Source organism: Carassius carassius, chromosome 21 (assembly GCF_963082965.1).
Source record: "Carassius carassius chromosome 21, fCarCar2.1, whole genome shotgun sequence".
Taxonomy (NCBI): Eukaryota; Metazoa; Chordata; class Actinopteri; order Cypriniformes; family Cyprinidae; genus Carassius; species Carassius carassius.
In genome coordinates this window covers 31909999-31923657 of record NC_081775.1, presented here as the reverse complement: position 1 = coordinate 31923657, position 13659 = coordinate 31909999, and the positions used below count along the sequence as shown (strand labels likewise).

The window sequence follows — 13659 nt, the reverse complement described above, 5'->3', positions numbered from 1 at the left end:
ATAATTAGAATAGAAAGTGTGAGTGTCACAAGGTCAAGTCAACAAATAGATGAAATAGAATTAGAATAGAGAGTGCGAGTGTCACAGGGTCAAGTCTACAAATAGATTAAATAGAATTAGAATAGAGAGTGCGAGTGTCACATGGTCAAGTCTACAAATAGATTAAATAGAATTAGAATAGAGAGTGTGAATATTAGAGGGTCAAGTCTACAAATAGATTAAATAGAATTAGAATAGAGTGATAGTGTCAGATGGTCAAGTCTACAAATAGATTAAATAGAATTAGAAGAAAGAGTGCAAGTGTCAGAGGGTCAAATCTACAAATAGATTAAATAGAATTAGAATAGAGAATGCGAGTGTTACAGGGTCAAGTCAACAAGTAGATAAAATAGAATTACCATAGAGAGTACAAGTGTTAGAGGGTCAAGTCTACAAATAGATAAAATAGAATTAGAATATAGAATGCGAGTGTCAGAGGATTAAATAAAGATTTAAAGAAAGGCAATTAATAGATGTTAGGGTTAATGTGTTAAATAACGTTCTTAGTCTTTCGTTCCTGTCAAAGCAACCCAGTGAGAAGATACAAGAGCTGATGTTGAATTAAATGCCAGATCAAAAGACCAAAAAATACCAAAATATATTATACATAATAGACACACACACACACACACACACACACACACTTGAGTTTTTCACTTTAAATCAAATGTTATTGTGCTATTAAAAACCATGGGTCTGGATTGCATACAGCGTTACAGTAGCCAGCATACAGTATATAAATTATTAAATACAACTTTTTAAAAAACAGAGTTTTTACAGAGTATCTGGAGGTTTTTGAAAATGCAATTAAAGGCATTTTAAGACTTGCACAAATAAATACTGAGCGGGAAGGACAATGTCTATTAAATGATAGTTACCATAATAACCATAACCTCTGCCAAAAGTACCACTTACAGAAAATACATTGTTGCAGAAATACAGTGGTAATGTCATAGTACTAGAATATATTTACATATATTCATACATATATACATACAAGATAATACAATGTAAATAGTCTTGTGTATTTGGAAATCATTCAGTACCATTGTATATATAAGTGCCATGAAATATCCACTCATTAAATTTTTTTTTTTTTTACTTATAGTAATGTCAAATACTATAGAGCTTTTGAACCATTACTATAGAAAAGTGTATTTTACTGTATACATTATAGTATTTACAACACTTTGTTAATGAATGCTACAGCATACTGTAGTATTAATTATAGTTCACTGATTATCTGTAATAATTACTGTAGTATACTTTAGTTTTAGTCTAGTTTGTAGTATAATATACCCTATAGTTGTAGAAAAGTTAGTACAGTAACTTCATGGGTGAAGTAATTTGTTTACATATCTGTAGTTGTTATATTACCCCTGCAACTATAGAATTACCACAACAAATTAATTAAAGAACTTTACTATAGTATGGTTAAAAACACTATAGTATTTACTATAAATTGCTATGGTACTTTTTTTAAATGTGGGTTGGTAAAGTGCCATATTTACAACAGTTGTTTTCACAGTAAAACAGGACAGAAGAATGACACAGATCTTATATTAATTTATTTTGATTTTACCACAGGTAACAAAAATATGTTCTTCTAAGAACGTTTTTTTTAAAACGTTATTTCTCTTGGTATGTTCCCTGAATGATCAAATATTCTTTTTTTTCATTCTTGGTTATGCAAACGTTAAAGGAACATTCCATTTTAATTAATTTGCAAACATTAAACATTACTTTTAAATTAATGAACTTCCTGAACGTTATTAAAGAGTAAACAGTTCAAAAAAGCTAGATGAACAACATATAATGTTTTTGTACTAACATTGTGAGAACAATTTTAAAGACCAGATAACTGAATGACTTTTATAACTTTGAGAAAACCTTGCCAGAATGTTGTGAGAACGTTCTCTGTTAGCTGGGACATGTAGTAACAAGAACATTATGGTATTTACGTGGGAACAGAACTTGTTGACTTACTGAAACATGGTTTATTTTCATATTCTTAATGTAAACTTGACTTACTTTCACATTCAAATGGTTTTCCACACAAAACAACCATCATCATGTAAAAACAACTTTGACTTTTTATTTGGATTGCCAAATATGTTAAGGCAGAGACAGTATAAAAAGCAACTGCAGTTTGTTGATATAGCAGACATCAAGAAAAACCTAATGATTGGTTGAAGGACTCAACCAACCTACACCATTGACTTTCTGTCCAGAAAACCACTTACAAACATATCCAGTTATGCATTACTATTGAAGTAACAAAGGACTACGTCTGCCGTTTAGGTGAGGTGGGTAGACAACCATACATTGCACTGAATCAATACAAAGGTACATAAGCTAGTTATAGTCGCTTTTGAGCTTCGTTCAACTATTTACAACTATGTACATCACGATAATACTGTATGGCACTGAGATGAACTGTCGATTAACATCCACTTTATACGATACAATAGATTAATGGCTGTTAATAACAGTATATTCATGTTAATAAGTCAATGCAGAGTGAGCCACCTTACAGTCCCTTAGAATCTATTGCAACTCGTCCTTTACCACACAGAGGTGAAGAAATAGAAAATACATTCAATAGTATGGTTACAAGACAATATAAGTGCATACAAACAGCTAGATGTAGCCATTTACAGGCAAAATCCAATGACTAGGGGGTTTACGCAGAACTTGTTTGTAACTGGCACCTGAAGGAAATGTTTTTCAGGTCCGTGTCACCATGTAGCCTTGTCTAGTTCCACTGCAGTCTTCCATTAGTACATTCATTGGTTAGAAATGAAATTAGTTGCTGCCTCCAATGGAGGCAATGTGTAACACCATGGAAGTGATGTCTTTGAATCCTTGTGTGATTCAAATTCAGATCTCACATCTTCCCGTCGTTTTCTGCAGATTAAACAGACAGTAAGGAAGCAGCTTAACAAAAATATGTTCTAAGAAGGTTTTGCTAATGTTCCCAATGAGTTATGAAAACGTATGGTCTCTGAATGTTCAAAATTATACAACAAAATGTTATAGAAACTTTAAGAAAACATTTCCATTCTAAACTATAAACTCTAAAAATGTTCAGTTAAAAAATGCTTCAGTTCAATCAATCAATTTAATTAAGTATTTGTTAGACGTCTTTATTCAAAACGTCTTGCGTTGAAAGTCCATGTGTACGTGCATTCCAGGGTTGCCAGGTCTGCAAAACAAAACTAGCTCAATTGCTATTCAAAACTATCCCAACCACATTTTTTCCACGGTTTTTGAATTTCCGTTCGGTCCTCTCGGTTGAATTACCATTCCCTGGGGTGGGATTTCTTTAACCCATGCACTAGGACTGTCAAAACAAATTTGAATTTTAAATATTCGTCTAATTGTTAAAATCAAATTTTAGGTGTGCGTCTGGCAGCCCTAAATATTGTGGAGAAGATCAAAACTGAAAAACCAAGCCGTTCACACAGAACACATATTTATCGCATTTTCTAGAGGGACATCTATCACAGTTGCACTCGCGTCTCACACAAGAGAGCGCATGTTTTAATGGAAAATGGAAATGGAAAAATAAAACATATCTCAAGACTTTATGGCTGGGTGGGGGCAGGGTTTCCACATCCCACTGCATCTCGTGTTTTGTGATTGGCCAAATATCTAAAGCGTGTGTCAGAAATGTTACGCCCCTTGCCATACTGTGATGCGTGTCCTGGTAAGAACACTGGCGCGACAAGACAATAACAATAAAACCCATTACAAATGAGGCATTTGTTGCATCCAGTGGGGACATAAATTCTGATTATAATGACTTATATTCTGTTTTTTACGCATTGCATTGCATCGCACCACTTAAACATAAAACCATGTCAGCATTTGTGATCAGAGAAATAACAAACAAGCGCTACTCTACACTGCTCTAAACTCGCGTTTGAATCATCAGTGGCAAATCCTTTACATATTTAAACGTACTTACAGACTTTGTGTCAAAAGCACTGGCATTGTAGTCTACTCTCCCAGGATCAGGAAACAGTCCTCCATAAAATGTACTGCACACATCTGATTATTTGGGTTGAACTGTCCTGGAACAGTCTTGTAAATACAACTTAACCACTGATATCAAGTTGTGTCCTCTATTGGAAGACAAACAAAGTATTTTCGCTTTCACAACGAAACACAATGTTTTCACAACATGGCGCTGGCAGCACTGCGAGCTACGCTTTCTTTCTTTGCGAACATTTGGGCAGCGTTATGCAAATCTATCCACATCGTGATGTAGATATGTGGGGGATTGTTTAAACCAGGCATTCTAGGGGGCGTGGACAAGTCTTAATTTTTATAAAGAATATCTCTTTGGATTTGAGAATTTAGTCTTTGCAACTTTAGGGATCGTATCTATTCACGAACAGCTTCTCCAAAGAGAAAGGAAAATTTAAAATCACATCATATGATCCCTTTAAACTATACATACATGATAGTGTTATGTTTCTAATCGTTTAAGAAATGTAATTACATGTATGGTTTATAATCATTATTTTAAACATTATGCACTTTTTTTCAAAGGTAGTCATGTTATTTTTTTCTTGAAGAAACGTGTGTTAGTAATATTTTTCTCGACGTGCCCTCAGGAGAGAAGCCAAAAGCTTTTCCCCCCAACCTGAAATTAAGCCTTTTAAATTTGAATATCATTTGAATATTGATACTATTTAAATACAAAATTCGAATTTAGTTTTTCAGCCATTTTGACAGCCCTAATGTGCTCTAAAAACACCCCACAGCAAACATGTGAAAGTAGCCCAAGTCTGCTGAAGAACTGGCAACCCTGATGCATAACCTGGGAATCGAACCCATGACCTAGTCCCATGATCTACTGTTTGAGCTACAGGAATTCATTTTATTGCAGAGGTACTTGCATCTGTTTTCTCACCGCTGGAGCAGGTCTGTGTCGTCGTCACTTGCTGATTTGCAACCAGCGCCGCAGAGCTCAGACCTTATGGATCGTAGATTACAGAACATTACAATCAACTCTTACCATATGCATTCTTCACTGTGAACATGCTTAAAGGACTCATATCATTTCTATCTAGCAATTTTGTTCCATTGAGTTACACCCAAAACCATTCATAGTTTAGTTTTTCATGAGCATTCCCACTCTCAACTGCACTAAGAATTAAATGGGTAATTTTTACTGCTGTCTTTAAAGCACGCGTTACAGGACTACAGTGTTTTCTGCAATCATGATATATTTTCACACAAACAGCAATGGGAGAGTTTATTCTTGACAATATGGAGAGAGGGTTGGTGGTTGATGATTTAAAAAGCTCGAGTCTTGCAGCGCGCATTTGGCATAGGACTGATATGTACATGTCCTCTTAGTATGTGACATGGCAAAAGCATTGGTGGCTCATGTACCTGTTTGCATTCATCTGTCAGAAAGTTACAGGAGTTCAGAGTCAGTTTTGATTAGTTTTTGTGGATGTCATGCTCTTCATTGACTCGAGAGGAACCATTGAGGTCTGAATGTTACAGTATGCTTTTTTAAAATTAAATTTCTGTTTTTTTTATGCCGTAATTCGAACAAGACAGTAGAGAGCAGACAGGGTAGAGAGAGAGCAAAGCGGGATTGGCAAAACACCAAAAGATGGGATTTGAACGAGGGTTGCGATGTACTTCAGCACACTAATACCACCACAAACTCTTGTTTTACAAGACTCGTCATGATATGAGCCCTCTAATATAGACTATACTGAGTTCAGTAGTGTAGTATAGTTCAGTTGTTTTTGACCTTTTCACCTTGAAAGGGGTCATACTGGCCAGACACCAGCGTGTAGCTCATGCCCAGGTGAGTGAGATGATGCGCCTGAAGGTGGCGGCCGAAGGGAACCGGTTCTCTATCCCGTTCAGTCTCCCGTTCCTGCTCTGGAGATCCTCTTTCTCCAGGCTGAAAGAGTAAAACAGCATTGAAATACAATGAAGAAAATTTGTCTCTGATTGTCATTTTTTTTTTTTTTTTTTTTTGGTTAGACTGTCAAAGCCCTTGAACTGTACGTAAACAATTTGAAGGAATACTCTGTGCTGTGAACTTTTTTTGGGACAACAGGACACATATGTAAAATGTAAAGGACCTACATGAAACCATCACTGTGATCAACTGTCTAATTCAGGTTTATTCAAATCTTGCCCTGGAGGGCCAATGGGGTGCACAGTTCGGCTCCCACCCTGATCAAAGTCACCTGCCTGTGATTTTCTAATGAGCCCAAAAACATTGATTAGCATGCTCAGGTGTGTTTGACTAGGGTTAGAGCTAAACTCTGCAGGAAAGTGGATCTTGTGGTCCAGATTTGAGGATCGCTGATATAAATGTACACAGATGCTCTCTTTTTCTGCAATATATTGAATGAACAACATAGCAGTGCTGCATCTAGTGAGTTCAACTGGATAGGCTAACAAAAGCATTCAATTGCAATCAATGACAGATACATCATCATAGCATCTCGTGCGCCACTGATAAGTCTGTCTGACGGCTGACGCAGACCTAAAATGTGAACATTTTTGCATTCGAATGTGGATTTTTTTTATTTGACAAATATTCGAAACTCAATTTTTTTTAACAGCCCTAGCTGCTATACAGAACTATTTTAGCTTTACAGTTAGTTTATACACCATATTATAAGCCTTAATAAAAATAGTTTACTTGTTTTTGAAGTAAGATACATACAACAGGGGATTTGCCATGGTACGGCAGAAGAGGATGTGACAGAAGCTCTAATGCTGTCGAATCTGTCACTGGTTTGCTGTTTTGAACCCCTTCTGAATCCTCTCTCCCCGCAGTTTTTCCATACAGAGGGTAATGGAAACCTAGAATGGAAAACACACAACTTACACTTTACAAGTAGTTTGTAAAACAAGCTCCACTACATGAAAGTTTGGGGTCATATTTTCCATGTACAGAAGACGATTACCTGGGTAATTATGCACCAAAGCTGGAGACATCCCTTTGTAAGCACTGCTGCTTGTCTCACACAGGTGTAAATAGGGGTAGGGGTGCTGAAACTGAATGAAGGATTGTTGGGGTGATGATGCAGCCCCTCTTGCATTCTGTGAGTCTTCAGATGTCTCACCAGTTATATCGTCCCCCTCCGGTCTGGTACTTTCCTCGATGACCTCAGCAGCCGTCTCACACTTTACGTTCTGGAGTTCAGCCTCCAGCCTGGCCTCCGGCTCTAGCGCCATGTTCCAATTTTTCCCCTTTTCTGGACTCAGACTCATTTCCTCAGAGATCTTGTTAACCTCTTGATTTTGCTGCTTCACATATTTGGACTGATATGAGTGGATCCAGGACTGAGATTCTGAAGCCTAAACCCAGAGGAACATCTACTGTCAAACAGTTTCTGCTCTGACAACCAATGAAATCACACACCTTACAGGGAAGTCCTTTGTTATGAAACAGTAGCCCTGCGAAACTACTGTTTAATGGAGTTCTTTTTCATGGAAAATTTCAAAAGGATGGCAGTCTTAGAAATAAATATGCTCTCAATCATCAAAGAATCCTGGCAATTCGATAATTTGATGATTAAGTATCATATTTCCAAAACAACATACTTTGGATTGATATTCCAGCAAAACCAAGGACATTCCTAGAAGTCTGTTATTGTCTTTAAAACAACATTTCCTCAGTAAATTATAAGTAACATCTAGTAACTTACATTTAGAAATGTTACATTTGTGTCCACATTTGATTTTGAGTTTGAACTCTCCAAACTGAGGTCTTCAGATTCCTTGAGGACCCCTTGTTCTTTTGAAATTGAGATATGGGACGTTTTTCCCTGCTGCTGCTGCTGAAATGACAGCTGCTTGTCCAAATCCACATAGATGAAGCCAGGTTTTGCACAGTTAATTTTAACAGAGTTTGCCCCTTTATGAATCGACTGAGGAGAGCTTATAAACTGTTTTTGCTCATCCTTTGTTCGTTCCTTTTGCTCGGCTCCTCGTCTAACGTGACCTCTACTCTGCTTGCTATACTGCATTTCCTCACAGCATGCCTCACTTAGAGGTCTGTGGGTGCTGGGCATCATTAGAACCTTCTGGTCCATTGAAACTCCCCGACTGTACTGTCCATAGTACAAAGACTGAGCCAGTGCTGTGTGCGTTTCAGCGTACTGAAGCTGTGATTGGGAACTTGAGTGGCTAGAGGATTCTGAGCTTTTTATATCCTCATTTAAATCTCTAAAATCATCCTTTGTCCGACCGTAAGGTGAGGCCACCTTATGGAACGAAGTTGAATTGGCTTGCCCAGAATGCATGTAACCTGGGATGCAATGGGATTCATAACCATGGCTGTGAGATGTGGACTGGACTTCTTTTCCTGGGGTCACCGTGGGAGTGGTAGTCATTGAGGTAATATTGGGATTGATGTTGCTGTTTGAGTTTGAATCTTGTGTCGAGCTCCTTCTGGACCTTGAGTTTGACCCACCATCCTCAGCTGCATCGGATATGTCAGAGTATGCAGGACTGTTTGTTTTAGTACTTGCGCCATCTCCGTTTGTAAGAGGAATGCAGTCTGTTTTTGCAGAGCTCCCGATGGAAGGACTCGGTGCATTGTCTGAGAAGGTGTAAACCTTGTCTGCCTCAGCTCTGATACTCGCCATGCGGCTTTCTTGCATTTCACTTGAACCGTTTACAACATCTTGTTTGCTCAAGTGCTCTTTCAAGAGGCTCACAGGAAAGTCTTTCCCGATACTCTTTGTATCATCCGTTTTTGTGTAAATCAGGTCACTTTTGGGGCTCCGGGGATCTTTACAGTTCCTGTCCTTTAATCGATGCTTTTCCTTTCTCTTACTGTCTTTGCTCAGGACTGCGGTGGTGTTGGACATGTTAACTTGTGCAATAATGTCCAGCTTTGGCTTGATGGGTTTTAGTGAGAGGTTCTTGGCTTTCGTGAGGGCAACAGTCGGAGAGGCCTGATTAGAAGATACTTCTGTGATTTTAGTGGAAAATGCAGCAGGTGGAATAGCGGTCAGCTTCGGAGGAGCAGGGGCAGCGTTAATGGGTCTGTTGGTTCGAGACTTGGCTAAGCATCTCTCAGTGAACCCTTCTTTCTTAACTTTGCTACATATGTCCCTCTTATCAATAGCACCCTCTGCTTCGAGTTTAGGCATCTCAACAGATGTACCACGATCCGTTATAAGGCAGTTCTCAAGGACAACAGACATGTTGGAAATGAGTGGGAGGTTGCTCAAATCGTCAATTGATCCTTCTTTACTTGCCACATTCTGGCGTAGTTTTGCATTGGCTATGGGACTGCTATCATTGTTGAGCAATGCTTTCCTTCTCTTTGGAGAACTGACTGCATTGAGTTTATACATGCTTCTGGGCTTCTTGGAGATGATGTTCTCAGAAGAATCAAAAGGTACAGAGCTGATTGCTTCATCAAAATCTGAAAGCCTGTCCTCGCTCTCCACCTCAAAATCTTGCTTTCTGTCACTGTTCAGGTGAGCGTGTGACTGGTGGTAACGAAGCCCATTGATATGTTTGTACTTCTTGTTGCAGTTCGGATGCGGACAGTCTATTAGCATTGGTGACGCGCAAACTTGATCAAGAAACACAGGGTCAGATTTACCCTGAGGGGTGGAAGGAGCGCTCCTGGATTTGGCTCGTATCCTTTTCCCATTCCCATTCCTAATGTCATCCGAGACCAAGCTTAAATCTAGATCAGCTGGGGCTTTGCCTTTTCGTTTTCCACACATAAGTGGATTGGATTTGATGTCATCCATGGCGTAGTATCCTGGTGTCCTACAGCCACTGAGATTCAGACTCCCTCGTCTTCCTTTGTTGCCGATTCCCACACCGCGCCTCTTGTGAGTTAGCCCTCTTATCTTGGAAAGACTCGGGTCTACAGCTGGTTGATCTGGTATGGCCAGCCGCATCCGTTTACCACGTCCACGTGCGTAAGGCATTTCAGAATCACTCATTGGTGATTCACAAAACCTAGTTAAGAACAACAAGGAGTCATGAGTGTTTGTAAATAAATCAACTTTTTTTTTCTTAAATGAACGGATCTAAATTCAAAACAGGTCTGAATCTTGACCTAAAATCCTTCTTGAATCTTAATTAAACACACTATAAGAATGGAACACACACACACACTCACCGCTGATGATCGTTAGCCTGTAGCATTTCCGTGTTTCCATGTTTCTATGCCTTTGTTTTTTTGATCTTGTACTGTTTCCTTGTTTTTTTTTTTTAACGCCTGCCTTGACCATTGCTTATTTATTGGATTACTCTTTTGGATTTGCCTTGGATATTATTGTTTTGACCCTGCCTGTCTGACTATGATCTTAATGAAGCTGCATTTGGATCCTCAGCTCAACGCTCTACACGTTACAACTACAGAAACTGAGGCATGTCCTGACAGTCACACGAATGAGCATGGCAAAGGTAGGGCTGCATCTTCCAACAAATAATTACAATCAACCAAAGAAATAAAAGCAAACTATTTGTACCACATTGAATTGCATAGCATCATATTTTTTTTCTATTGCATTGCATTGAATCACATTGTATTGAATTGAATTGAAATCCAGCCACACTGCAACATAATAGGTATGAATCGTAGCGCATTGCATCAGTAGCTGCTTCATATGTCAGGGATAATAAACGGCCAAGATCCACCTCCGAAATCCATTTAAAATCCTTGAATACACGGCAAACCATTGAATGTCCCACTTCTTTCATGGTCATTTTTCAAGTTATAGACAAGTTAAAATGAATAATGCGCGTCAATCTCTACAAACATTTAATTACTACAAAAACAGCGAAATCTAGCAAAAACGTAGCAATCTAGTATCTAAGCTATTTTATTAATAAAAATCACTGGGATGAGCGGAAGAAGAAGAAGGGAAGCGTTGAAAAAAGTTTATGTGGGTGTGCATTGCAATCTGCGATCTCTCTCTCTCTCTCTCTCTCTCTCTGTGTGTGTGTGTTTTTTTTTTGCATCAATTAAAGCAGCGCATTAATATGGAATGGTGATTAAACTTTTTCCTTGAACTACCTGTGCATTAAACTGTTTTACTGCATACCTACCAGCCAATCAGAATCCAGTATTCAGTCAGACTATGGAATAAGTATCTTTAAAGTATTGCATCATTAGCTATGCATCGAGATGCATATGGCATCGGCCTCGGTTATGGAGATGAACATCCCTAATATAAACACTACAAGTTAAGCATTCAAGAATAAAATAACTTGTTTTACCGTGGTGGAGCCCATTCATGCTTGGTACAGTCCAAGAGAGTCCCCACATAGGTCCTTTTCCTCCATGTGACATTCACAACAAGAACCCCTGAAATCAAAGAGAAACAGTCACAGTAATGATTCCCTCTGAAATATTAAAAGTAAAAAGCATCCCAAATATGCCAAAGGATTAAAAAAAAAAAATAATAATAAAACCATTAGGTTTAACCATATCTTGATGTTTTTACTGTATTTTTGAATGGATTCATTCTGTGCTTGATCTCAGTGATGGAAGTTAAGATGGTGGTCTGCAATTTTAATTTGCTTAATCAATATGCAACCAGTGTCTCCTCTTCCTTCAAATGCTTCAGTCTCACAGCTGCTTTGGAAACGCAGTCCTGTTGAGCTAATGACAAAACTCGCCCTTCACTCATCACATATCCAGTGAAACCAATATGAATGCAGTCATTCATAATATGGTGAAGAAGAAATAGTGATGTGGAATACTAACTGGAAACACATGCATGGAGATAATTTGACAACAGCATATTGTTTTATATGTGTGGAACATTGCACAGAATAACAAGCTCTCACCTTCCTCCGTTTCATGCCACACAATTCCCTCTAGATTGACGCTTGTTCCTGGTTGACATGGCTCCATGTAGCTGGACTCGAAGGCTTTCTCGGCTTCCTGTGTGTTTGTTCCAACTGACCGCGTCTTAACAGTCAACTGGAGAGAGAAAGAGAGCACAACACAGTGCCAGCTGAAGTACAGTTGCATGCCAGTATCTTGTTTTGATTTGGTATTTTTAAATTCTGCAATCAAGTGATCGCCTAATCCTCCTGATTCAAGGAAAACACACAAAAGCTCCTACAGCAATGACAGCATGTCAGAATAGCCTCGTGAATGATGTATATCTGAGCGATGTCACTGGAATCAAGGCGAAATGCAAAAAGACATAGATAAAGGAAAATAGAGCAGAATGGCCAAGACTGGAGGGGGTGGAGCTTGTCTCTATATTTAAAACTGTAAATAACAAACGAAAGGCAACTTGGCTTTAAACAAGCCAGTATGTCTTTGTACAAAACATACAGAGGGAATTATGATGCTTAGGTTTCCAATGGCAACAGACGTGAAGAATTGAACAAGGACTGCGTTAACAAAGGAAATGGCTGACAAACAAAAGAAAACATCTTTATATTGATATCGAATGTAAATCCATCATTGCACGGAAGGTGTTTGGTGCTCGTTTTGCTTTGACGAATCTCGTCGGATGAAAAGAGATTTGCGCATAGCGCACTATGAAGCACAAACCTTTGCTTTTTCCAGCGTCTGTGGAAGCGTGATTCTCAAGCACACAACCACTGAATCCGCCATCAGCGCAACCGACAGCCTCACCCTCGTTTCTTCATAACGCAGTAGCGGGATTCTGTGATCGCACGCGCGTTATCCACACATGGAAGAACAGATGTGAGCTTACCGTCCTCAGGCTGTGCTCCTCGTTATTTGTGTGGTCAACAATAGCTGCGTCCATTCCGCCCCTGCCGATGAGATTCTCCGTTCCTCCCAAAGCGCTTCCGTTCTCCGAAAGCGGGCCGAATTCATCGCTTGGCTTCTCCTTCCGAGTCTTAGTCGAGTCTTTCTCTCTTTTCACTCCTTTGCTCTGCGTTTTGCCCTTTTTGCCGTCTTTGGTTCTGCCGAGCGGCGCCGGTTCGTCGCTGTCCACCGGCGCTGGTGCTGAATTCATCTCTCCGCCGCGTCCTTGAGCCTCGCGCCGCTTACCGACGCATGCTTTGGGAATGCCGCTCACAATCTCCAGCGACGGGAATCGATCCGTGTCCGTGGAGGAATTCCTTCGTTTCAGCTTGAGTTTCTTGGGCTCTTTGCAGAGGAACGGCTGCGTCAGGCCGTCGAACGCGGCGCTTCCTGCGTTTGCGCAACTGTATTCCAGCGCTTCGCGACCTTCCCCCGCGCTTTTAACGCTCAAAACGCGATTCATCTCTAATCTCTGTCGATCCTTCTCCAAATCCGCCTCCAGGTCGATGATCAGATTCCCAACACCGATCTCCCAGTCATCCCCGCTGTCATCCGGATCCGCTGCGTGCGTCTTGATTCTCTGCTGAAGGGAGGAACTGACTGACATTCTCCACACAGGATTTCTGACAGAAAACGGTGATGAATCCCAAATCAAGTGGATGGGAGGGTATTAATCACGAGTGCTAATGGAAATGGTGCTGGTGAAACACTGCACACATTAAAACATCTCGGATCAATAAGTTTCGGCAACATTGTTTCTGCTGTTCTTAAAGTCTTGATTCTTTCTTCCACAAATTAAGGCCTTAAAAAGTGTTAAATCAGAGCATTAAAGTCATTAAATCATTGAATGTTGCAAA

The 13659-nt window shown here is 39.5% G+C and overlaps 1 protein-coding gene across 2 annotated transcripts; it reads right to left on the bottom strand.

Annotated features, from left to right (window-relative positions):
- Positions 1 to 2013: 2013 nt before the first annotated feature.
- Positions 2014 to 13424, bottom strand: LOC132098170 (zinc finger protein 608-like). 2 transcript variants are annotated; one of them, XR_009422843.1, is made up of 9 exons: positions 12747 to 13424; positions 11860 to 11995; positions 11287 to 11374; positions 7740 to 10020; positions 6996 to 7389; positions 6752 to 6891; positions 5819 to 5974; positions 4961 to 5023; positions 2014 to 2946 (listed from the first exon to the last, which is right to left on the bottom strand). XR_009422843.1 is itself a non-coding variant. In XM_059504340.1 (9 exons), exons 1-9 carry the CDS (start codon positions 13407 to 13409, stop codon positions 2927 to 2929), a joined length of 3933 nt encoding a protein of 1310 aa, XP_059360323.1. In that variant the 5' UTR covers positions 13410 to 13424; the 3' UTR covers positions 2014 to 2926. The 2 variants fall into 2 exon arrangements, 1 of the variants encoding a protein (XP_059360323.1); XM_059504340.1 differs by having other exon boundaries at positions 5827 to 5974.
- Positions 13425 to 13659: the final 235 nt, after the last annotated feature.

Coding starts and splice junctions, on each gene's coding strand:
- LOC132098170 (XM_059504340.1), bottom strand. CDS start 13,409: ATGTCAGTCAGTTCCTCCCTTCAGCAGAGAATCAAGACGCACGCAGCG. Junction 7,390..7,739: donor CAAATGTAACATTTCTAAAT/GTAAGTTACTAG, acceptor CTCTGGGTTTAG/GCTTCAGAATCTCAGTCCTG. Junction 5,024..5,826: donor CCAGTATGACCCCTTTCAAG/GTGAAAAGGTCA, acceptor ACGATCCATAAG/GTCTGAGCTCTGCGGCGCTG.